General features: G+C 46.2%; 3 protein-coding genes across 3 annotated transcripts in view; 1 reads left to right on the forward strand and 2 right to left on the reverse strand.

The window, feature by feature from the left end:
• LOC111951269 (cadherin-like and PC-esterase domain-containing protein 1) overlaps positions 1-13,200 on the reverse strand; it is a 102,711-nt gene extending 89,511 nt beyond the window's left edge. The window contains 2 exon segments of the mRNA XM_070434718.1: positions 9,380-9,714; positions 13,140-13,200. Coding sequence (XP_070290819.1) covers positions 9,380-9,714; positions 13,140-13,200 — 396 coding nt within the window.
• LOC111951484 (inhibitor of growth family, member 3) lies at positions 13,192-19,224 on the reverse strand. The gene is made up of 11 exons (XM_023969604.2): positions 19,091-19,224; positions 18,875-18,946; positions 17,934-18,034; positions 17,491-17,556; positions 16,968-17,064; positions 15,623-15,694; positions 15,180-15,463; positions 14,656-14,864; positions 14,131-14,323; positions 13,998-14,036; positions 13,192-13,862 (listed from the first exon to the last, which is right to left on the reverse strand). Exons 1-11 carry the CDS (start codon positions 19,116-19,118, stop codon positions 13,746-13,748), a joined length of 1,278 nt encoding a protein of 425 aa, XP_023825372.1. The 5' UTR covers positions 19,119-19,224; the 3' UTR covers positions 13,192-13,745.
• Positions 19,225-22,599: 3,375 nt separating this feature from the next.
• LOC111951258 (tetraspanin-12-like) overlaps positions 22,600-23,665 on the forward strand; it is a gene marked incomplete at its 5' end in the record, with an annotated part of 30,344 nt that continues 29,278 nt past the window's right edge. Inside the window, 2 exon segments of the mRNA XM_023969296.3 lie at positions 22,600-22,689; positions 23,167-23,249. Coding sequence (XP_023825064.2) covers positions 22,600-22,689; positions 23,167-23,249 — 173 coding nt within the window.

Genomic DNA, 23,665 nt, shown 5'->3' on the forward strand with positions numbered 1-23,665 from the left:
CTTTCGATCCTAACTATCATCCGAGATCGTCGATCTTCTTCGCCGCATATCCCGATCCCAGGTCAATCATCTTCTCCTCTTTACGCCTTTTGCATTCAAACTTACTCCGCATGTTCGTAGACTTAGTCTGCCACTCTCCTTTATTGTCATACTATCTGCTTACCACCCGAACTGCCGTTCACCTCATGGTTCTCTTGGTTCTGAGCGGCGCAGCTCCACACAAGGAAATAACACCTCCCGATATACGAACTGCGCCCGCCTTGACCTCCGAATACTTCATCCGCAACTTCTGCCTTCGCGTTATGTAGTACAAAGTCGTCTTGGGAAGGTCCCCCCTTCACATTGATCGACTAATCAATAATCTGCGCCCCACTGATCTCTCATAACTACTATGTTCATTTCACTGAAGATTTGTTCTCATAAAGATCACCCCACTAAGACCCCAGTACCTGCCGCCAGGAGGCAGTACTACGTACTGCTTATAATCTGCACCACGAATTGACATGCCTCTCATCTCATAGCCTAGGTCTCACTTCGAGTCATAGCTCCAGGAGGTTTCACGCCAATCATTTTCTTCCGCGCACTCGCGAACACCGGCCCACATCTATGATGCTACGTACATCTCACATTCTGTTCCCTCTCAGCTGGCGCTTCCTAGTGGTGTAGCTGCACGCGTCTGTATAGACTGAAATTCGCTCTCACCCCGTGCCTATAACCCTTTACTTCAACGGCACATACAGTCGACCCGTACATCCTCGTTATATACGTCCTAAGCCTGCTCCCGAAGGATGTCTCTTTGCTGACCTTGCCTGGTCCCTCACCGCCCTAACTTGCCCCACGTCCCCGCTACGACGCTTTCGCTTTATAACTAACAACCGATATCGGTAGCCGAGTGCATTACAGGCATTGTGTGCTAGCGCGAGAAGATCATATTCCCCGCTTAAACCGGTCTCATCGGAGTCCTACTCAAGCCTCACACGTCGCCATGATCTCTCGAATAGCCGTAGCCGCGGGGCGTGCTCCAGGCGTTCGCTGTTGGCGTCCGCACGACCGAAGGACGCGCATCCGCGGTTATCTCTGTACGCCGGATCGGATCATTCTCACGGTTCGCATTGTGTTCTCATCGCTGCGCACACTATCCGTTGCTATCCTTAGCTATTTGACTTACCATGTATTTACTTCTTCAATTTACCTCTTTCCGGATCATGCGCAGCTATTGCAAATACCCCCTCCGCCATGCAGTTATGACGGCTTTTATTCCGCTTTCCTGTCGTTCGCCCTAGAGCCTCTTGTCTCTGTTCTAGGCCCACAGTGCACGCAAGCTCTTCGTACCGACGGAATCTTCTCAAGCCCGTCTAAATCTGCCTTGACCAAAGCCACACTGCATTTCCATTCCGCACCCTTTCACCGATATCTCCCTTATCATCTTCGATCTTCCTCCGCCGCACTCCGAGAATATTTGTACTACGCTGGAGTTGCTTCTCATAGTGAACCTGATACTCTTTCTGCCCTTCTTGAGATCCAACCCGCTCGCCTTGAAGCCAGCTCCATGCGTCTCGGTATCTAGTTTCTACTCCGAGTTACCTTGCACGGACTTTACCCGTTACCTGGCCACGCGCTGCCATCATCCAATCGAAGTGCCGACCGGCTGGGAGGCAACGAACAGTAACGCCGTATCCTCGGTCCGCACAGATTCCCCATTGGTCGTCTCTCTTCACATTGCAGTTCGATATCATCCGCCCCATCTCCAGCAAGCTTTGATACCCGAAACTTGTATCTCATCTGTTAGACGAAGATTTTCTGCTTGATCAACACAGTCTCACGTCTGCCTATGACGATACTCGACCACCCTATAGATACCAGTGATCCACTTTCGACACGCACCTCTTCCGTCATTCCTCTTATCCTGACCATTACCTGCCGCCATCGATTTTCCTGTTCCCCGTGATCCTCTTTATCTTCCCCCGAGAAAAGCATCCTGTTGTTACTCCGCACTAACTTCCTCCTCCCCGCTCTACCGTTTTCTTGTCACTATCTTGACTCCCCTTGTGCACGTAGACATTAAGGCCGCTGCTTATGCTGTCATGGATATCCCGTCTGGTTCACAAATGTTTTTCCAGGGCCATACAACCTATCCCCTACACTCTTAAGCGTATGATATAGTTCTCTTAACAACTTCCTGGATCTTCGTTCCCATCTAAAACGCCCATGCATCCCGCTTCCCTGGATATTACCTATACGTCTCACCCCATTTCTAGTCCGTTGCAGTAGATTACAGGGCTCACTCCACGCTGTGCCCATCCCCCCACTCATGACTAACCCCTAGAAGGCCCCTATTATTTCATAGCACCCTCTGAACACTACTCACGCACTGCTCTTCGCTGGCCTGTACAAGCGGGCAGTCCCGTGTTTTGGTCTTCGCTCGCGCAGTCACTTATCGTGCCTCCTTATTTCTACGCTCAACGCACCCAACGTCGACCAACTGCCGCGCACGCTTTCCAGGTCTTCTGCCTCCTCAGCCTGGAGGTCTCTGCATATCCGCATCAGGGAGGGCAATCAGGCTCCTACCTACCCTGAAGACAACACAGCCATCCGTCCTCACATGTACCGAATCGCTTAACCCGTTCCCTTAACTCAATGTCTACCTCAGGTGAAAATCCGACAGAACATCCCTGCCACCTTCTGTTTTCCAAGTGGTCTCTATCCGCCGACATACCCGCCCTGGTCGCTATCTCCTTGCCGAACCTATCGCTTGCCTAAAATGACAGACTACCTGGACGATTTCGAGTGATTACCGCACCCCATGCCCCGGATCAACCATCTGCTATCGTTTGCCCCCGGCTTGTCCACGTATGAGTCCGAATGCCATGGTCCTCTGTCTGAACACAGCTGCTCAGCACTGTTACCACCCTCCACGTTCCCCGCTTCCCTCCTGCAGCTCACATTCCTCATTAAACTATACCACTCGCGCTCAGGTGAGTCACCGAACACTCGCACTCATTCACCCATCCATGTCATCATTCAGTCGTTACGTCCGTTACGCGCCCCTCGTCTTTCAACCATCTTATTCTACCGCATACCGGGTCCGTCCAACAGCGGTCCGGCGTTAACGTCCACAGTCATCCCGCGCCGCGAAGTATGACCGGTTAGTTTGCCGTCTTACCTGTCAGCCCCCTAGAATCCGTTGGGAACACGGTGTCTCAGACGTACTGCATGACTGGCCGGTATTCTCCGCTTCACAGCTATTACGTTCTGATCCATGGCTAGCCCCAATAGTTTCTTTCAATTCTTGCTCCGCACAGGCATTGGTTTGATTAACTCGCTTAGTACGCCGGCTCCATTAGACTCGCCCCTCTCTGTTACGAACAAACTTGTCTTCAGCCTGCCTGCATGACACCGTTTTGGACCCTTGCATCCTCGATTAACGTCACGACGCTGGACTACCCTTCTCGCGCAGACATCCGGGTCCTAATTATACGCAGGGATCACCCTTCTTAGCTCATCGAGCAACGCACCGCCGTTGGCGACGGGCCGCGCCGACGCGATGTCGGAATTTACCATCCCATGGCCATCTAACACTCACAGCAACCCCTCTCTTAAGAGATGTAGCTGAATTCTTGACACGGTTTCCACGCTGCGGCTTAGAAGTCGGTCTATCCGCCACTCTTTCTCAGAACATGCACTGTATTCATCACCTCTGCGAACCCGCCCGTCCTAAGCTATTGCTATCTCTATCTATTTAGTGTCCATGACCTTGTAACGTCCTATAGCTATTAAGCGATCACTGGGCCAGATTCTGTACTCAGCTCGTGTCTTTCAGAAAGCCCCGATACGCAGAATTTCGAAGATTGCGGCGTCACGTTCTGTTCTATCGGCCATGGCCCACCCGTCCAGCCCCGAGATTGATGGTCATTTCCCAATCTTCCTCCAAGCTGCTCCCTCGTGAGCTCGTGAAGCCCTGTGACGGGTCTCATCCTGGTTGAGATCCCTCCTATTGCGTCAAGCTCTTCGAACACTTAGAACCTATTGATTTCTGTCCATTAGATAACATGCCTATACTGCCACCATCCACATCACACCCCGCCAACTGGCCACTAGCCTAAGGTGACATTCGAAGACAGCCTCCGGCAGTGTACTTTGTATACATTATCCAACTCGCGCTGCTATCGCCGCATCAAATGCTATCCTTTATAGCTCAAGAAACGTTGTAGTATTTTCTTTACCTGTCCGGATCCTCCGCATATTCTGTCTCCACGAGTGAACTACTACATAACACTCGCGCACGAATAGAATACCGGTACCCTGACTGACCCGAAACATCATCATCGCTCTATGAGCTGATATCATACATCGTTGTCGTACCTGACCCACTACCACTAGCCCTGTACAGCCGGTCTAGAGTCCCCCGTCCGCCAAAGCCCTGTTATCTCGCAGTGAACTAATCACAGGAACACGTTCTGCGAATACAGTCTATGTCGCAACCCCGCGATTTCGACTCATGTGCCAGTACCTCCTCACTGGCCTCCCACACAAGCTCCATGTTCTCTCCGAAGCATACTCCGGTGGCAGTTGTTCGTCAAACCGTGGCTGATAGCCTCACCCATTCATTCACCTATTAACGAGGAACACTTTAATCCCTACTCTCGACACAACTCACAGCATACGCGTATAGTATGTCATTTGGCCCTACTTCCGAATTTCTACTTATTTTCAACAATCGGAGGCAACTATCAACCTCAGAATCACCTGACCCAATACCCCTCCTCATCCATAGGCCCCTGCCTCCGATGCCACTGTAAGACATCACGCTTCCACGAACCCATCATCAGTCAACGCAAACTGCTCCACCCTTTCCGACCCATAGGTACCGAGCCATCCATCGAGTACTGCGAATTGACCCCGCGTTCGGCGACATAATTTCCACATCCCCTCAAAAGATCCACTTCGGTTTCCCGGCCATCCGTTTGATATCATCCTGATGGCTCGAATCCAATCTCTGTCCCGAGATCTGAGGGGTGGGTGGTCCAAGTTCCTCGAAGAAGGTCATATCTGCCCACGGTATTTCTCTATGAGTTGTTCAGCTTGCCCGGGTCTACTGACCTTACGACGCTTAGCACGCTTCAAGTGCCCAGTTATTCCCCCTACCCTCAGGCACCTGGAGGTCCCTACCATGATTAGGTGCCCACAGCACCCAGTTCCGATTTTCGAGTCCAGATGTGCTTGATGGCGGGTGCTCGGACAGATCTCGTGTGCTGGGCTGGTGAGCGCTCAAGAGATGTCCTCTAGGGTGCTGGGATTAAGGGTCCCAGATCCAGGATCCAACGCCACGGGAGAGGGCATAGATTATGATACGACGAGCCACCGCACGGTGAGAATCAGGGAGTCAGTTAGTGTGCTCTCTGAGATCAGGGACGTCAGTTCGTTGCTGTCGGTGACAAGGGTTGACCCTTATGGTTCCTTCCGGGGCGTGCATCTCGCCCCATCTACATCAATGTGATTACACCTTCTACTCATCTCCACGACCCGATAACAGCCGATTAACAGAAGGATCGCACTTCTGCGGGACTGGCTACGCCCACGAGTCCGCTGCCCAGTACTAGCGCCCAAGAGCGACGACCGCTTTATCAGAGCGATCACCGTCCGCGTATCGAGTTCCAAATGATGCCCGCCTACTTGTGCTTACAGCCAACTGCTGCGATAACCGCGTTCCTATTAATATTCGATACCAACCGCACAAGCCTAGTAGCACAAGAGTCGTTCGCCTCATCGTTCACATGTCTAACGTACCGGCGACCGGCATTCGTGTGAGAGACGTCTTCTCATTTAGTCGGTGTGGTGGACGCTAGTGCTCTTTCGTCATTTCAGTATGCATGATACGCCATTGAAGTTCATCGGAGCCCGTCGCTACGTATGTCGTCATGGGCACCCAACAGGAACCTCGTGTCTCGCGCGGACTCTGGTCGCTCGCCGTGAGATTACGTGAAATCGCCCGAAGTGCGAAAAGCCGTGAGCGACCAATGGTAGAGTCAGGGAGTCAGTTTAGGGTGCTGGAGTGTTAGAGTCAGGGAGTCAGTTAGGGGTGCTGGGATGGTAGAGTCAGGGAGTCAGTTAGTGGTGCTGGATGGGTAGAGTCAGGGAGTCAGTTAGAGGTGCTGGGGTGGTGAGATCAGGGAGTCAGTTAGGGTGCTGGGATGGTAGAGTCAGGGAGTCAGTTAGGTGCCTGGGGTGGACTGATGGGTCAGGTTAGTTTGCTCTGTAGGAGTCAGATTTGTCTGGTTAAGATGAGTGATGATTGGTGGAAGTAGAGAGAGCAGGGCGATGGTACAGGACGGGTCAGGGAGTCAGTTAGGGTGCTGGGATGGTAGAGTCAGGGAGTCAGTTAGGGTGCTGGATGGTAGAGTCAGGGAGTCAGTTAGGGTGCTGGGTGGTAAGATCAGGGAGTCAGTTAGGGTGCTGGGTGGTGAGATCAGGGAGTCAGTTAGTGTGCGGGAGGTGGTAAGATCAGGGAGTCAGTTAGGGTGCTGGGATGGTAGAGTCAGGGAATCAGTTAGGGTGCTGGCGGTGGTAGATCAGGGAGTCAGTTAGGTGCTGGGGTGGTAGGGTAGGGAGGTCAGGAGTCAGGGTTTTCATCAGAGTTTAGGGTGCTGGGATGGTAGAGTCAGGGAGTCAGTTAGGGTGCTGGGATGGTAGATCAGGAGTCAGGTAGGGTGCTGGGTGGTAAGAGTCAGGGAGTCAGAGTTAGGTGCTGGATGGTAGGAGTCAGGAGTAGTCAGGTTAGGGTGCTGGAGTGGTAGAGTCAGGGACGTCAGTTAGGGGCGGGGTGGCTGAGAAGGGTAGAGATCAGGGAGTCAGTTAGGGTGCTGGGTGTAGGGGGGTGGGGGGGGGGGGAGCACCCTAACTGACTCCCTGACTCTACCATCCCAGCACCCTAACTGACTCCCTGACTCTACCATCCCAGCACCCTAACTGACTCCCTGACCCTACCATCCCAGCACCATAACTGACTCCCTGACTCTACCATCCCAGCGCCCTAACAGACTCCCTGACCCTACCATCCCAGCACCCTAACTGACTCCGGGACTCTACCTGTGACCTTCTCCGAGCTTAGAGAGTCTGGTTAGTGCCAGTGGTCAAATGCTGGAACCTCCTCCCATACACACTTTCAGCCAATCAGTGTCAAAACAGCAAACAAGCATCCAGATCTTTCTGGCAGGGGTTCCACTCTGAACACCACCAAACATGCTCCACACATATGTGGTGAGTTTGAATGCTGCTCTGATGGGAGTACCAGTGCCATTGAATCATAGCGTGTATGTGTGTGCGAGTGAGGCTGCGTTCCATGGCTTTCTGATCCCTGATCCTGCTGTGTTCCTGCCTCCTGCCCTGGGACTGAATGGGGCTGTCAGGGTCTGGAAGAGACTCAAAGGGGATAAAGCGCTGGAAGATCACATTCCGTAACTCTGATCTAACACTTCCTACTGGCCTACTGCTGGAGCACTCACCCCGCTAGCACCCCTGGAAAGCCTGGGACAGCCATACACAGGTGCTGACTGCATACACACGCACATGGACACACACTCACACACACGCATTGCAAACCTATAACACAAACACCCTTGCCAAAATGCCCCATCCCTAACAACTCTCCAGCAATTCCAATCACCATCCCGCCCCAGACAGATACAATACTGAACACCCCATACACACAGTGTGAAGCTAGTCATTATGACATGCCACAGAGGGTAACAGGCACAAACACTACAGTGGCAGGGCTTTTGTAACGATGGCTCTAGACATGCCAACAAGCAACCCCCCCAGTCACACTCAATGTCAACTATGAAAGACTCCTTTGAGTATATCATGAAAGGAGAAATAAGGGCAATGTAATGGCTCAGACATCAAACTTCTGATTCACAATAAGTCCAACATTCAGAACTGTTCGGGTTGTTTCTAGAAGTCGGAGTTGCACTCAACAGCTAAACTGAGGCAGTGTGTCTGTGGTGGGTAACAAATGTGGCTGTGACAGCTCGCTTTCTCCCTGTCAACCACATAGTCAACAAGTCCAACAGACTGCCTCTCTCTGTCTGTTTCCCTCTCTATATCTCTCTCAACACCATCTCTCCTTCTCCCCTCTCCTTGTTTATTTATTATTTTCTTCCTCTCCAAGTGGCCAAGACAACCTGAGAGAAGGAAAAGTATGACCTAATAGAACAACTGTTCCAGGAACATTTTCCAAATTTAGCCCATAATGGTAAAGGTTAGAAGTGGGTAAGTAGAGCTGATCTAGAATCAGATGTTAGAGGTAGATGGTAACCAGAGAGCTGTGTGGTGACCTGAGGTACTAGCAGCTGATCTATGGCGGCGGTCAATCTTGTCTGAATACAACACACACTTCCTGAAAGACTGGAAAGCAAACACAGTAACAGTGGGATTACCAGAAAATACTCTCACAATTACAGAGCAGTCTGTCATCCAATTGTGTTACCCAAATGCACCTATGACACACATATGCACAAACACACACTGTTAGTCTTTGTCACACATTCATACACACGCTCTAGCTAGCCCAAACAATGTCAACGAAGGCTATAATGGTCAAGGCATAGGCAATATTTGAGGCAGCTGGGTAATAAATACATTTAAATCCCTCATGTTTGGTTTACCTCAGATTATGTCAGCTGTCATTTTATGGATGCATAAGAGCTGTCAAAGGATGGCTTTCAGACAACGAATCACTTAAAATAACCCGGGAAATTGATATGCAACCTTGTTTTTCTAAAGGTTCATACAGGTGTCAATCATCGGTGTGGAGCGAAGAGCTCGCATTAAATAAAGCCGCGCCCGGGATACTTCTAGAGCACATGTCCAGCTGACCAATGGGCATTGAGCCTCGAGCTCCAAGCACGCTCATCTTAATACCTCAACACTAATATCCATAGCAAAAAAACGGTTCACTATTCTTAAGCAGTTTACGATACTTGTTAGTTATATAGACTGACAACTAAATTACAATAGGCTCAACCTGTTAGTTATATAGGCTAAGCCAAGGAGTCAGCATCCAATAATGTTGTTGTTAGGCTTGAAGCTAAGGTTGTTGCTCATTAAAGTTAATGAAACTCAGACGGTGTTTTGAGCCCAAAGACAAAACACCGGCTGCATAGAGAGACATACACCCATTGCATGCAACTAACACAGCACTGTTTAAAGCCTATACCCATGTGTTTTGATGATGAAATGGCCTTTCCCATTGTGGGATGGAACAAAGCTTATCCTTGAATCTTCAATATTCAAGGTTCATCACAAGTGCAAGTAGGCTACCTAAAGCACAGGACAAAAATTGGACAATAGACAAGTGCAATTCTATCATAAGCCCACTTACATATCTGTCCCTTTCCAAAGCCTCCAGGGTAGAAATAAGCCTCGCAGGGTCCTGCAGAAGTTCATCAAATACCTCCAACGCTCCAGTCATCGTTGACTTGTTGCCTTCATCAGCCGCGGGTGGGCCGCCTTTGAACCGACTCCGTGCCACCATCAGGGTCTGGTAGAAAAGACACACCGCGACCCCTAGGAGCAATAACCGTCCGGAGCAATAACTGCGGCGGAGCGTCCAGAGCCGCCGAAGAAACATTACCGTTTCACTCCCAACTTTGCTGGCAGAAGAATAAAGGCATACCATGTGGGAAGATATTTCGACTATTTCTTCTCCGCGTCCCACTCAGACCTCACACCACTCTGGCCGCTCTCCCGGCCGGATAGAAGGAACACAGCGCAGCGGGGCTATCTGTAGAAACACGCACTTCAGGAATACTCAAAGACCTGGAACATTTTATCTTTCAAATATGACCTGGTTGGTATTTCAGAGGGGCGTCCACGGTGTCCAAGAATCGTCACTATGGCAAACTCGAGTGTTGATTTGTGAGCTGGAACAAACAAACAAAACCTTTTCCCCAAAGTTGTTATTCCGTTATTCGTGTGAATGAAGTTAGATCAAAGTGAGCCACAGGCCAACTTTCACATCCTAGAACACTATGGAGTTCAGAGAGAGATGGGGAAAGTTTTCACTCTCGCTTCCTTTGGGGAAGAGTGCCCCTCAGATGATTAAAAACATTATCGAGAAGCAGAACATCATGACTGTGGCTAGATCAGACTCTGCTATTGCGCGCTGTCAGAAAACTGCCATTCCCATCCACAACCAAAGGCAGGACGCATGAAAACATCCCGTCAGACACAGATAGAGCAAAACTGAAGTTAGAAAAATTAAGAACTTCACTAAGACTTCAGACCCTGAAATAGGTTATAGACCACAAAGAGGGTTTCCACTATATACGGAGCGTTGGCCGCGCACCCGGGGTCGACTTCACCTGGTTTGGGTTAGGCTACTCTAAGAGGAAAAAGTAAACAGTAGCCGAACTTCTTTTCCGTGCGGACGGCTGGATTACAGTCTCACACACAGGGCTACTGGTTCCCAAAATTAAAACTCCCTCGGGTAAAGAAAAAAATAAGTGGAGTTTATACCATAGATCCGTTTCAACTGGATAGTTGAGGAGTACTTGTAAAGTAACGGTTTTGAAATTCCACGATGTACACGGAGCGGTCTAAATGCGCACACATGCCTCCTCGGTCGGGGTCGAGGTATGCCCCCCTCATTCCAAATTGTGGTAAAAGACAGGGCTCACTCTTTGCTATTTGTGGCACACACACCAGTCCTCCCTTGGCTCATTATTTAGAGAAAGGAGTTGGAGCCCTGCTTTGTTTCAGTCAAATGTGGTGAGAGAGAGGCTATTGAAAAGGTTCCCTTTTAGAGCAAGGGCTGAAAACATTTTCCCTTTATTTGGTGAAGTTGTAAGTTCTCCAAGACACCCCAGGTTCCTTCTAAAAAATATAGCTATTATGGCAGTTTTGTATATAACAAAAAAAGTGTATACAATCAATAACCACATTTGGTACAAGCAAATCCCCTTGTGTGTGAGGGCTGCAAAACTGCTGGTTTTCATTACTCTCCTCGAATCAGGGAAGGATTTAGACCTGGGACACCATGCAGGTGAGCTGACTCATGGTAAATCAGTGGCATTCATTAATACATTTCCTGCCAAATAAAGAAAAACAGCAGTACATCAGCCCTTAAGGACATGATTGAATAGCCCTGTTAGTACTGCATTTGTTGAGAGGTCAAATGCAATGTTACTGGGACGAGCAGGTCATCATTAAAAGACAGCGGTGTAATGGGTTAACAGCTTACTTCATTATTTGATGTTTAAAAAAAAAMCTCTAGACCACCTTTACCCCATACACAGAGATGATTTCAAAGCTATCCCTTGCCCTTCATTTGGCAAATCTGAACATAATTCTATCCTCCTGATTCCTACTTACAAGCAAAAACTAAAGCAGGAAGTATCAGTGACTTGCTCAATACGGAAGTGGTCAGATAACGCAGATGCTAAGCTACAGGACTGTTTTGCTAGCACAGACTGGAATATGTTCCGGGACTCATCCGATGGCATTGAGGCGTATACCACATCAGTCATCGGATTCATCAATAAGTGCATCGATGACGTTGTCCCCAGTGACCGTACGTACATACCCCAACCAGAAGCCGTGTATTACAGGCAACATCCGAACTGAGCTAAAGGGTAGAGCTGCCGCTTTCAAGGAGCGGGACTATAACCCGGACGCGTATAAGAAATCCCTCTATGCCCTCCGACGAACCATCAAACAGGCAAAGCGTAAACACATGACTAACATTGAATCCTACTACACCGGCCCCGACGCTCGTCGGATGTGGCAGGGCTTGCAAACTATTACGAACTACAAAGGGAAGCCCAGCCGCGAGCTGCCCAGTGACACAAGCGTACCAGACGAGCTAAATTACTTCTATCGCGCTTCGAGGCAAGCAACACTAAAGCATGCATGAGAGCACCAGCTGTTCCGGACGACTGTGTGATCACGCTCGCCGTAGCCGATGTGAGTAAGACCTTTAAACAGGTCAACATTCCCAAGGCCACAGGGCCAGATGGATTACCAGGAAGTGTACTCCGAGCATACGCTTTACTGACATGTTCAACCTGTCCCTGTCTGAGTCTGTAATACCAATATGTTTCAAGCAGACCACAATAGTCCCTGCGCCCAAGAATACCAAGGTAACCTGCCTAAATGACTACCGACCCGTAGCACTCACGTCTGTAGCCATGAAGTGCTATGAAAGGCTGGTCATGGCGCACATCAACACCATCATCCCAGAAATCCTAGACCCATTTCGATTTGCATACCACCCCAACAGATGACGTAATCTTTATTGCACTCAACACTGCCCTTTCCCACCTGGACAAAAGGAACACCTACGTGAGAATGCTGTTCATTGACTACAGCTCAGCGTTCAACACCATAATACCCAGACTACCTGGCTACCCAGACTATTTTCATTGACCCCCCCCCTTTTTTTTTATGCTGCTGCTACTCGCTGTTTATTATCTATACATAGTCACTTTACCACTACCTTCATGTACATATTACCTCGACTATCTTGTACCCCCACACATTGACGGTACTGGTACCCCCTGTATATAGCCTCGTTATTGTTGCTGTTTTTAAATGTTTTTTTATTTAGTTCATTTTTTCTTAAATCCCCATTGTTGGTTAAGGGCTTGCATTTCACAGTAAGGTTGTATTCGGCACGTGCAACAATTATTTGGTAAATTTTGTAACAGTATAACATGTGTCGGTACAACACTTATAAAGCAATCAGTCCACATTGTAAGCCTGCTGTGAATCAAAACATTGGTGATTCAACAGCCATCTACATTTTGATTGTGTAGTCAAATACAATGGATACCTAGAGCTATGAAGTGCTACAGTTTGATCAAGAAGAGAGGCCATCGTTGACAGACGAAACCAGGAAACACGTGAAATACCAAAAGAACTTGATCACTTTATTGGATTTGTTTTTCTCTACATCTCTGGAAACTTTTACACACCATCTCAGTACAGAATGACTAGTGACACACACACACGCACATACAGAAACACTTACACTCACAGACATACACGCTTCAGTTACGACTGATCTTACACTGTACATTCCGAACTCTTCAGCTTTACATGACTCAACGGTGGAGGGTCACTCATATTCATCCATACTTTACCTGAAATGACCACCGTCCCAATCATCACCCTCATATTTTCAAAGTCATAGTTGCGTCTCATCAATTCGTTTCAAAATTCAAATTAAAACTTGTAGAGGGGTTGGGTTTTGTAGTCCAATAAACACCCATGGACTACATTTCCCAGTCTGTGTAATTTTACTGTAATGAGCACTTCTTGTTGCAGCCGTGCTTGGAAGCAGGAGGGGGGGGGGTGTGGCCCTTCCTGTCACAAGGGGAAAGGCGAGGAATGTCTGATGAATGGGGGAGAGAAGGGGTGCACCGAGGCTAAACATTCAGGAGGGGGACAATGGACACCCAACCAGGGGGTGCGGTTTCAGGAAGTCTTGGCTCGTTTTGATTTTCCAGTCAGGTGTCTCATCCAAATATTCACACAAGACTGACCCTGCAATAACAACCTTAGACCCCACTGTTTTGACCCCTGAGAGGTCACACAGACAGACAGGTGAATAAGAACACTGTGTGTGGCCACAACAGGTATACACACTTGTTTGGGAGGAACTACAGTTGATATAGCATTGACAGTTGGTTTGGCGGGGTAGGGGTGTGGGGTGGGCCTGGATGAGGAGCAGGGTAGTAGTGGGGTGTCTATTTGTGCCTGCTGCCTCTCCTCTTCATGGCGGCAGTACACTGGGGGCAGTACCACTTCCCCTTGGGGGCTTCTGTTAGGCCCACGCAGCCGTAGTGGAACCACTCGATGGGGCACTGCACAAACACACACAGGGCACTCAGGTTAGCTCTCATACCTCAACTCTCATTTGACAAAGTCCTATGTGAAAGTAATGTGGTAACAGTTGTAGAACATGAGAAAAGCACTCCCAAATGGAAATGGGTACTTACGTCTTGATTATCACAGCCCACCATTTCTCCATAAGACACCTTTAACAAGAGAGAAGCCATTTTAGTTAATCTGTCAGCTGTAGGTGTGTGCTGTCCAGTGTGAGAGAGAGAGTGTCTCTGGATGTGTGTGTACCTGGTTGCAGATGCAGTAGCGTGGCTCGTTGGGGTCGTAGGTCCAGTCCACCTGGTTGTTGGTCTCAGACTCTGGGAGGGCCGAGGCCTGCTGCGACAGCTCCTGGGCCAGGGCTGAAGAAGAGGAGCACGACGACAGGGACGAAGACGAGGAGGAGGACGACGACTGGTGGTTGGAAGACTTGGTGTTGCCTCTGTGGAGGGGGAGAAAAGACAGGAACAGTTTAGACTAGATCTCCATTTTTCATCTTAATTTATTTATTCATTCATGCTGTGGGGGTGGAGTTGGAAAGCATGGCTGGCATAATGTGGCATAACATCATGGGACTGGACACTGAAATGATGTCGCATGATTTGGCATGACATCTGTTCATCCGATGTGGGGTGATGCAGGGTGGATTGACACGGTTTAATAAGGCATGAAATTATGTGATATCACTGGAGAAGACCACCAGCTAGGGCTTGTCATGCTTGTCTGAGCGTACGGGGGCTGTGTGTGTGCGTGTGCATATAAGCTGTGTCGTACTTGGTCTTGCGTCCGCCGCGGGAGTCGGAGGCGATGGCTGAGCCGGCGGGGGTGAGGGTCTGGGTGAGAGTGTTGGCCAGGGCAGAGGTGGAGTAGGCCCCCGTGGTATCCCGGGAGGTCAGGGAGAACTCCCTCCCTAGCTGGAAGTCATTGTTCTTAATGGCCTCGTAGCTGGCCTTCAGACTGCTAGTCCTCCTGCCCTCCTTCATCTGACATGGAGAGGGGAGGGGAAGGAGGGCACAGGGAGGGGAAGGAGGGTACAGAGAGGGAAAGAAGATGGGAAAGGCAGGTAGAGAGAGACACACATAGCCATGAACAGGGTTAGTTACAGTCATAGGACACACATCAGTTACACATTCAAGGACATTTGTCCTAATCAGATAAGATCCTCCTCAGAACAGACAGTCTGGGTCAAGATACTGACCCCCATCAATGCAGCACACATCTGAATAAATCAGAGGGCCATGGAGTTGGGTGTATGTCTGTGTGTGTGTGAGAAAGAGAGAGAATGTGTGTGTTTATACCTGTGCAGTGGCCTGTACAGCCTGCGCTGCAGCCATGGTGATGGCCCCTGCCCCAGCCCCGGGCCCAGCAGGCAGAGAGCTGAGGTTGTAGGAGGCCAGGGGCTGGGATGAGTTCACACTGTACACGTTGTTAGAGGCTGACGTCGTGCTGTTGGTGCGACAGCCAGGYGTGTTCTCCTTGGAGGCGTCTGACGTGAGTGTGGAGAGCAGGGCTTCAGATTTGAACTTCTTCTCTGGGACGTGCTCTGTAGTGTGGTGGCTCGGCTGCGTGGTGTACTTCCTCTCTGTCACACACAAACACAACGTGAATTACTACCTTCATGACCTCGCATAGGAAAGCAGCAAATAATCTATACAAACAAAGCTCTTTAGTCAATATACATTTTTCTTCCGACATGCAACTTCAAAAGAAAGTCGGCCAAACAGCCAAGACTTGTACTTACTCTCCACGGTGGTGTGTGAGTGGACGTGGTGGTTGTTGACGGGCTGAGAGGGGCTGTCCATCTCTAGGGATCCTGATAGAGGAGAAAGAATGTTAGAGCTGGCTGTCAGTGACAACACTGACAGACACAACAGTTGACTTAACAGGGTCATTTTTAGGTCAATACTGCCCCCTAGCAGGGCTGAAATATCCCGATGGGAAGATTGATACCATCCCACTATCGCAACCGAAACAAGACTATTAAAAAAGCAGCCTGTCAGCCCAACATTCTGACAGGGCCAAGAGAGTTAACCTCTCTGGCGCAGGCGTTCCGCTAGCGACCCACCTCGACAACATCCGGTGAAATTGCAGAGCGCCAAATTCAAAACACAGAAATAGTCATAATAAACTTTTATAAAAATACAAGTGTTATACATCAGTTTAAAGATTAACTTCTTGTTAATCCAGCCACTTTGTCAGATTTCAAAAAGGCTTTACGGCCAAAGCATACCATGCGATTATCTGAGGACAGCTCCCCGCTTACAAAATCATACAAACATTTTCCAGCCAAGTATAGGAGTCACGAAAGTCAGAAATAGCGATAAAATTAATCACTTACCTTTGAAGATCTTCATCTGGTTACAGTCACAAGAGTCCCAGCTACACAATAAATGTTTGTTTTGTTTGATAAAGTACCTCTTTATATCCCAAAAACTAAGTTTTGTTGGCGCGTTTTGTTCAGTAATCCACAGGCTCAAAGGCTGTCAAAACATGCAGACGAATAAATCCTAATAATACCGGTAAAGTTCGTCGAAACATGTCAAAGGATGTTTATAATTAATCCTCAGGTTGTCTATTGTCTAAATAATCAATAATATTTCAACTGGACAATAGCGTATTCAATAGAAAGGAAAACAGCTCTGCTTGATTCTACAGTCCACTGACAAATGGTCTCATTCTTCTTCATTTTTCAGAAAACAAGCCTGAAACAATGTCTAAAGACTGTTGACATCTAGTGGAAGCCATAGGAACTGCAATCTGGATACTCTATGGGCATTCAATTTGAAACTACCCACATCAAAAAAATCCTACTTCCTAGATGGATTTTCCTCAGGTTTTCACCTGCCATATCAGTTCTGTTATACTCACAGACATTATTTTAACAGTTTTGGAAACTTTAGAGTGTTTTCTATCCAAATCAAATCTACCAATTATATGCATATCCTAGCTTCTGGGCCTGAGTAACAGGCAGTTTACTTTGGGCACGCTTCTCATCCAGACGTCGAAATACTGCMCCCAAGCCAAAACAGGATAAGATGAAGGGGGTGGGGCTTCTGTGGTGTTGTGATAGACAAGATGTGACTCACGTCTCTCCAGAATCTCAGTGATACCAGCGTTGTCAGCCTCCAGCTCCATCTTGAACTTAGCAAGCTCCTGATCCAGCTTCCTCAGGTGACGGTCCACCTGCAACACACACCCCATTATATACCATACTGTTCATAGCCCACAATATAGATGTTGAACAAACCCCCCAAGATTTTACACATTGAATATTCACTATGAAATAGATMAATATCAAAAGATAGAAACGTCAATATCTAAACAAACATTAGAAACACTTGAAAAAAATGACATTTTAGTGACTTCCAAATGATTCACATTGTTTGACTGACACCTAGTGGCACAGACCGCACAGTCCTGAACAGAACATTTTATATTTTAGTGGTGACATGCACCCACAAATCATCCTGAAAAAGGCCACCAGCGATAAAGATTCTCCTCTAACTCCCCTTGTCCCTACCTTTTCATAGAAGTGGTTTCTCATGACCCATTAGACAAACCAGACATCGTTAGACAGAGCTCCGTCTTGGCATTCAAATTCCAACTCACCAGATCATAAATCTGATTGGCCAGCTGTACTTTCTCATCTGCATCCTCCAATGCTTTATAATAATCCTGAAAAAGAGAAAAAGCAGTCAAAGGCTGACACCATCTAAAAAAAAAATTCAACCATTTGGTAAACCAACACTGGCACTTGTTTTATTCCTCTTACTAGCTCCGACTTTGCTGATAGCTACTTTATTGAGGAAAAATGTACTTACTATGACTGTGATATATGTTATCCCACCTAGCTATGTTAAGATGAATGCACTAACTTTAAGTAGCTCTGGATAAGAGTGTCTGTTATATGACTAAAATGCAAATGACAAAGCACAAAGAATAACCACAAAAAGTGTTGTAGTACAGCTTAYCGTAAAACATTTATGGGATTAAAAGAACAAAACTGTCTTTTTGAAAAGGGAAATATACATAATCTGAGACTTATTTGGCACCTTTTTGATGACTCCCATCTGCTCTTCCCTCCACTCTGGCTTGTTCTTCTTTGCATTGACAAAGAACTCATTCACCCTCTGCTCCAACTGGTCCATGGCATCTACAGCAAATGGGAGGGGTGAGTTATCTGGACAGGTGTGTCTGAGGCACTAATCATATGGGGTTATACTCTGCATGCATGTGGAAGAATTCATATCGATTTGTACTTCAATGCTGACCAGAAGGGCTAATATTACATGCGGTGTCTGTGGACCAGAATGTTTGTGATTAAAACTACTAGTGAATYGAACCAACTCTAATACATCAGTGGTTCCCAACCTTTTACCATTACTGTACCCCCAACTGAATTTTGTTCTGCCTGGAGTACACGCTCATGTGCATTATACCAGTAGGCCTATGGTCTCATTAGTCTTCTCAAGTACCCCCTATGGAAAGTACCACCCTAAATTAATATTGGTGCATGTTCTAGTTAGCAAACAGTTCACGTATATGTAGCTAGTCATAGTCACATGAAAAAAACTGTTAAGTAGCAAATGTATAACGTTGATACTACATGTGATGTGTACGCTCCGAATCCATGTCCCCTGTTTTGTTTACATTCATTGTTCAACTTCTGTGCATGCACACATGATCAGCAAACGTTAGTTGGACCTCTATACGGAAAACAAATATAACATGGTTTTATGTTGTAATTTCTAACCCTAACTAGAATCATACAAACCCATTAACTTTCTCAGGTTACTGAAAGTTGTTGCAATGTTATACTATACAAATAAAAACACTGTATTTAACACATTTTTATTTGGCCACTAATTCGTTTTAAGAGTTTGACTGTTATCTACATGAGCCCAAAAAGTGCGAAACTGAGAATGTGTTTTTCAACTTGAAAAATGTTCGCCGGTGAAGTGTTTGTAGACTGTCACGCTGTAACAGTGCATACTCTGAACTTGCAGGTCCATCTCTCTCATTTCCGTAAACCTGTCGCGGAGATCCATGGGTAGCTGCTCGATCACTGCCAGCGAGAAGAAAAAGCGAATATAGGTGTTAGCATGACTAGGCTAACAGTCCGGGCGCGCTTCGGCTAAAATGATGCACATTTACGACAGTAAATACACAAATAATACCACCCAGGCGTAAAATAAACGTAAATACTCACTCTCGAGGTAATCCTCTAGGTACAGCATCTTGACAAATTAGATATTTTAGGCGTTTATGAAAATAATTTGTGTCTTTCAATATGGCGCCGCTAGCTGCTGTGTCCCGAAGAAAAAATTCCACTGACAAACTGAGGTCAGAGGACCTGACGTCAGTAGCGACGTGGAATGTGATTGGCCAGATATGGAGTTGAGTGCTAAACTTCAAAAGTCCCTTAGTTCCTGTAGTTCATAGACACATCAATTTGAAACATTGACTGAAATAACATAATTAAGCGTTTCCAACGAGGTAAACACATTTTGATCATCAAACTTCAATGGAAATGCGCTATTTTAATTTTAAATTAATACTTGATTAAAATAAAATATCTTATTTGTAGCTTCAATGCAGGTGAGCAACAATAATGCTCATCTGGCACAATTGATATTGTGTAGGGAGGGTAGGCCTACACACACATTGAACTGAGATATTATTTAACTATAACGAACACATTCAACTATAAGTAACACACTGAGAAAATAAAATAACACCGCCATTTGAATAGTCTAACAGATTGTCAGTTCATTATAGGCCTGATATACAGTGCCTTCAGAAAGAATTCACACCCCTTGACTTTTTCCACATTTTGTTGTGTTACAAAGTGGGATTAAAATGGATTTAATTGTGATTTTTGTCAACAATCTACACAAAAGATTATATAATGTCAAAGTGAAAGAAAAATTCTAACATTTGTACAAAAAAAAGAAGATAAAATAAAACACTAAAATACAGTATCTTGATTAGATAATTATTCAGCCCCCTGAGTCAATGTTAGAATCACCTTTAGCAGTGATTACAGCTGAGTCTTTCTAGGTAGTGTATCTTTGTAGTGACTGGATGTATTGATACGCCATCCAAAGTGTAATTAATAACTTTACCATGCTCAAAGGGATATTCAATGTCTGCTTTTTTTTATACCCATCTACCAATATACCAATAGGTGCCCATCTTTGAGAGGCATTGGAAAACCTCCMTGGTTTTCGTGGTTGAATCAGTGTTTGAAATTCACTGCTCGACTGAGGGACCTTACAGTGTGAGGTATAGAGATGAGGTAGTCATTTAAAAATCATGTTAAACACTATTATTGCACACAGAGTGAGTCCATGCAACTTATTGTGACTTGTTAAGCACATTTTTACTCATGAACTTATTTAGGCTTGCCTAAATAACAAAGGGTTTGAATACTTAAAAAAAACAAAAAAAAAACAGAATTCCACTTTGACAATATTATGGGGTATTGTGTGTAGGCCATTGACAAAAGATCTCATTTTTTAAATGTATTTTTATTCAGACTAACACAAAATGTGGAGAAAGTCAAGGAGTGTGAATACTTTCTGGAGGTACTGTAGGTCTATAGGAGGGATTCATGAGCATTTTGTTGTTCATCCAAAACAATGACAATCTATAGGTTACCATGTCCCCATAAGAATAGACCCACGAGAAGCTAGTTTATTTTCATTCAGTGTGTTGAGGAGGGCAGTTGAAAATGAAAGTTAATAAATCATATGAAACATGTGGGTTTTTTTGTCTTATGAATTGTGCAATTGATCTTCACCACTCTTTTGTGCACCTTCATTCACTCTCATTCACTGTCTCACCCCCTTCTCCAGTCTCTCGCACTTGGTATCCTCTCAATAACAAGCTCTATTCTATTCTCCTCATGATCTCTCTCAACCCGACCCTCCATTACAAGCTCTAAACCATCCATCCCATGCACCAAACACTGTCTCACTCCTCTCTCAATTCTCCCAACCCCCCATTCACCATTTCCATCCCAACCCACCCCACCCCAAGCAGACGTGACACTAATCCTCTCATATCTCCTTGCCTCCAATGGATTGGCACACTGAAGACCACCCAAGCAAGTCTGTGCTGTGATGTAATTTCCTTTAATCTATTGAGTCAACATTATTGTTATCAGGAAACACAAGATATAATGTCAATTTCTTCTATTTTGTTGTATGCATCTCTAACAATAAAGCTTTTTAAAGCTGATCAATCCCATTTGGTTCATGGCCAGACTTTGGACATTAAAAACAGATCAAAAGACAATAAATTAAGATAACAATGCCTGCCGACCTGAGTCTATTGTTACTCTTTTTAATTGTTGATTATGTAGCCTAAGGAGTAACTCATTCCTTCCCCTTTTTCATTCATGTGTTTTCTTAGAATGAGCTCAGAATCGACAGGGATAGCGATAGACTAACCAATAATCGGATTATCTAATGAAAGCTTTAGATGGCTGAGATATGCTCTGTGTTTCATAACTGAAGTAACTAAAACTTCATAACTAAAACTTGACACCTTTATTAATACACTAAATCATCAAGAATATGTATCAAGAAGAGTATGTGATAGGCCTATGTAATGTCATCCCACAGGGAATATAACAGAATAGAATATAACATAATAGAATATAACAGAATAGAATAGAATACTACAGAATATAATTGAATAGCCATGCACATCTGTGGGAAAGAGGTGACACGTATTACAGCATTATTGTTGCTCTCTCTAGTGAAGTTCCATGATGAAGTCCCATCCCACATTTACTACAGACAATAATAGTCTCTCTAGATGTGACCTCTTGACCTATGTATGCTATATATCAAAGGCGGAAAGCTGTCCACATTCCATCACCCCCTAYAGACCCATAGCCTTGCTGTTGCTACTCCTGCTGTTGTTACTCCTGCATTGCAATCAGAAGAAGCGCTAGGACCCCGCGGACAACCTCTTTGGATGACACAGAACAAACTGCGAGTTGAGTTTTGGCCACTCAAACATGGAAAAGTTGAACTGACAGCGCATAACTAACTCGGTGCTCTGAATTGGACGATAGGTAGGCCTATCATACCGCCACCGGGGGATTGTTTTTGTGGAGAGATCGATTTTGGGAATCAGTGTCTACGTGCGCAACTGAAGTTATATTTTATTTGTTTTGATTTAGGCTGCTGTGCAATAGTATGATTTTTAGTGTTTGACGTTTGCTCTGGGAGTCAAAGGAGTGCTGAACATTAATAATTTAACCAAATGGATTATGTTCATTTGGCGCAAAAACCCTTATAAGAAGTTGTTTTGTTGTAATGTTCTGGATATGTTTTCGCAGTATACCTTGCTAAGTGAGTGATGATTGATTTGGATATGTCAGCACCGCTGAGCGCTTATCCACACACTCCATCATTCCTGGACTGGGGAAAGTAAGAAACCACCTGTTGTGAATGCTTTCTGGATCTTCCCACGGATCTACCTCGGCTGCTAAAACAAGACATTGGAAAGGCGCGCGCAGAACGCACAGAGACATGTAAACCCGTTTTACACGGAACACTGTAAAACCATGTTTTACACGGAACACTGAGAACTCGTTTTGTATTCATGGGACAGACTAATAATCCCAATTTAATTGATTTATATTCCTTTTAGTTAATGATGTTGCCATGGTGGCGCGGGTTAGGATGAGGAGTCCTGTCTTGACCACCGGTTGCTGTTGCGCTCAGAATGGCTCGCGAGGACGCGGTGAGGTGCCTGCGCTGCCTGCTCTACGCTATCAATTTACTCTTCTGGGTAAGAGAAGCGGAGACCCCCAACAGGTGGCTGGGTTGTGCCCGCACTCATGCTACACAATGCAGACAAGTTTACCCCCCCCTCTCATCCATCCACCTCAATGCGTGCCTCCAAGGCRCAGAAAAACAAATGTGCAATTTGCATCCCAAGAATGCACAAACTGCATGTTTGGCATTCTACTGCATGCTATTTATAGGCCATTAAATTTGATAAGTGCTCCAGGGTTGTTGTAGTGGATTATGCAAGTGTTGAACACATGGCAAAATGCCCCCTAGGCAACATTTTGTTGCCATACCAAGTTCCTGGATTATATTTCACTGCCATAAGCATTTTCAGACAAAACATATTTTGAGTGGAAGTGTTTACTGTAGGCCTACTTGGTGAAACTGTAATGTAATGCGTGTGTCTGTGTGTAATGTGTGTGTCTGTGTGTTCTATCTCTCTCTCTATGTGTGTGTGTGTGTTCTGCTCCCTCAGCTCATGTCGATATGTGTCCTGGGGGTGGCTGCTTGGCTCAGGGACTACCTGAACACTGTACTCACCTTGACGGCCCACACCAGGTGAGTGATATGGATCTCAATGTTGACACCTCTCAGTGGGCATGTACTGGGAGGGACAGGAGGGAGATAACAGGGAGAAAGTGGGAGAGGAAGATAATTAGTATATATATGAGTTGGAGCAGTAAATAAGAAGAGATTGAGAATAGAGGAGGAAGGAGACTGATAAAGAGAGGAGGGTCTGTTGGATAATATATCTCACTTCCTCAACAAATCACCTCGACTCATACCTGACAACCATTCCACAAATCATCAGCGGCATAACTTTTTGAATTCAACAGTTTCTCATCACCTAGACCTGTCCACAGATCACCATCTCACCCCTCACTGGCCCCTGACAGTAACTTCTGCGGTAGAGGAGATCCACATTCTTACGGAGTGTAATCACTATTTACTGCTGTCTGCTGTATTAATAATAA

This window comes from Salvelinus sp. IW2-2015, linkage group LG24 (assembly GCF_002910315.2).
Source record: "Salvelinus sp. IW2-2015 linkage group LG24, ASM291031v2, whole genome shotgun sequence".
Taxonomy (NCBI): Eukaryota; Metazoa; Chordata; class Actinopteri; order Salmoniformes; family Salmonidae; genus Salvelinus; species Salvelinus sp. IW2-2015.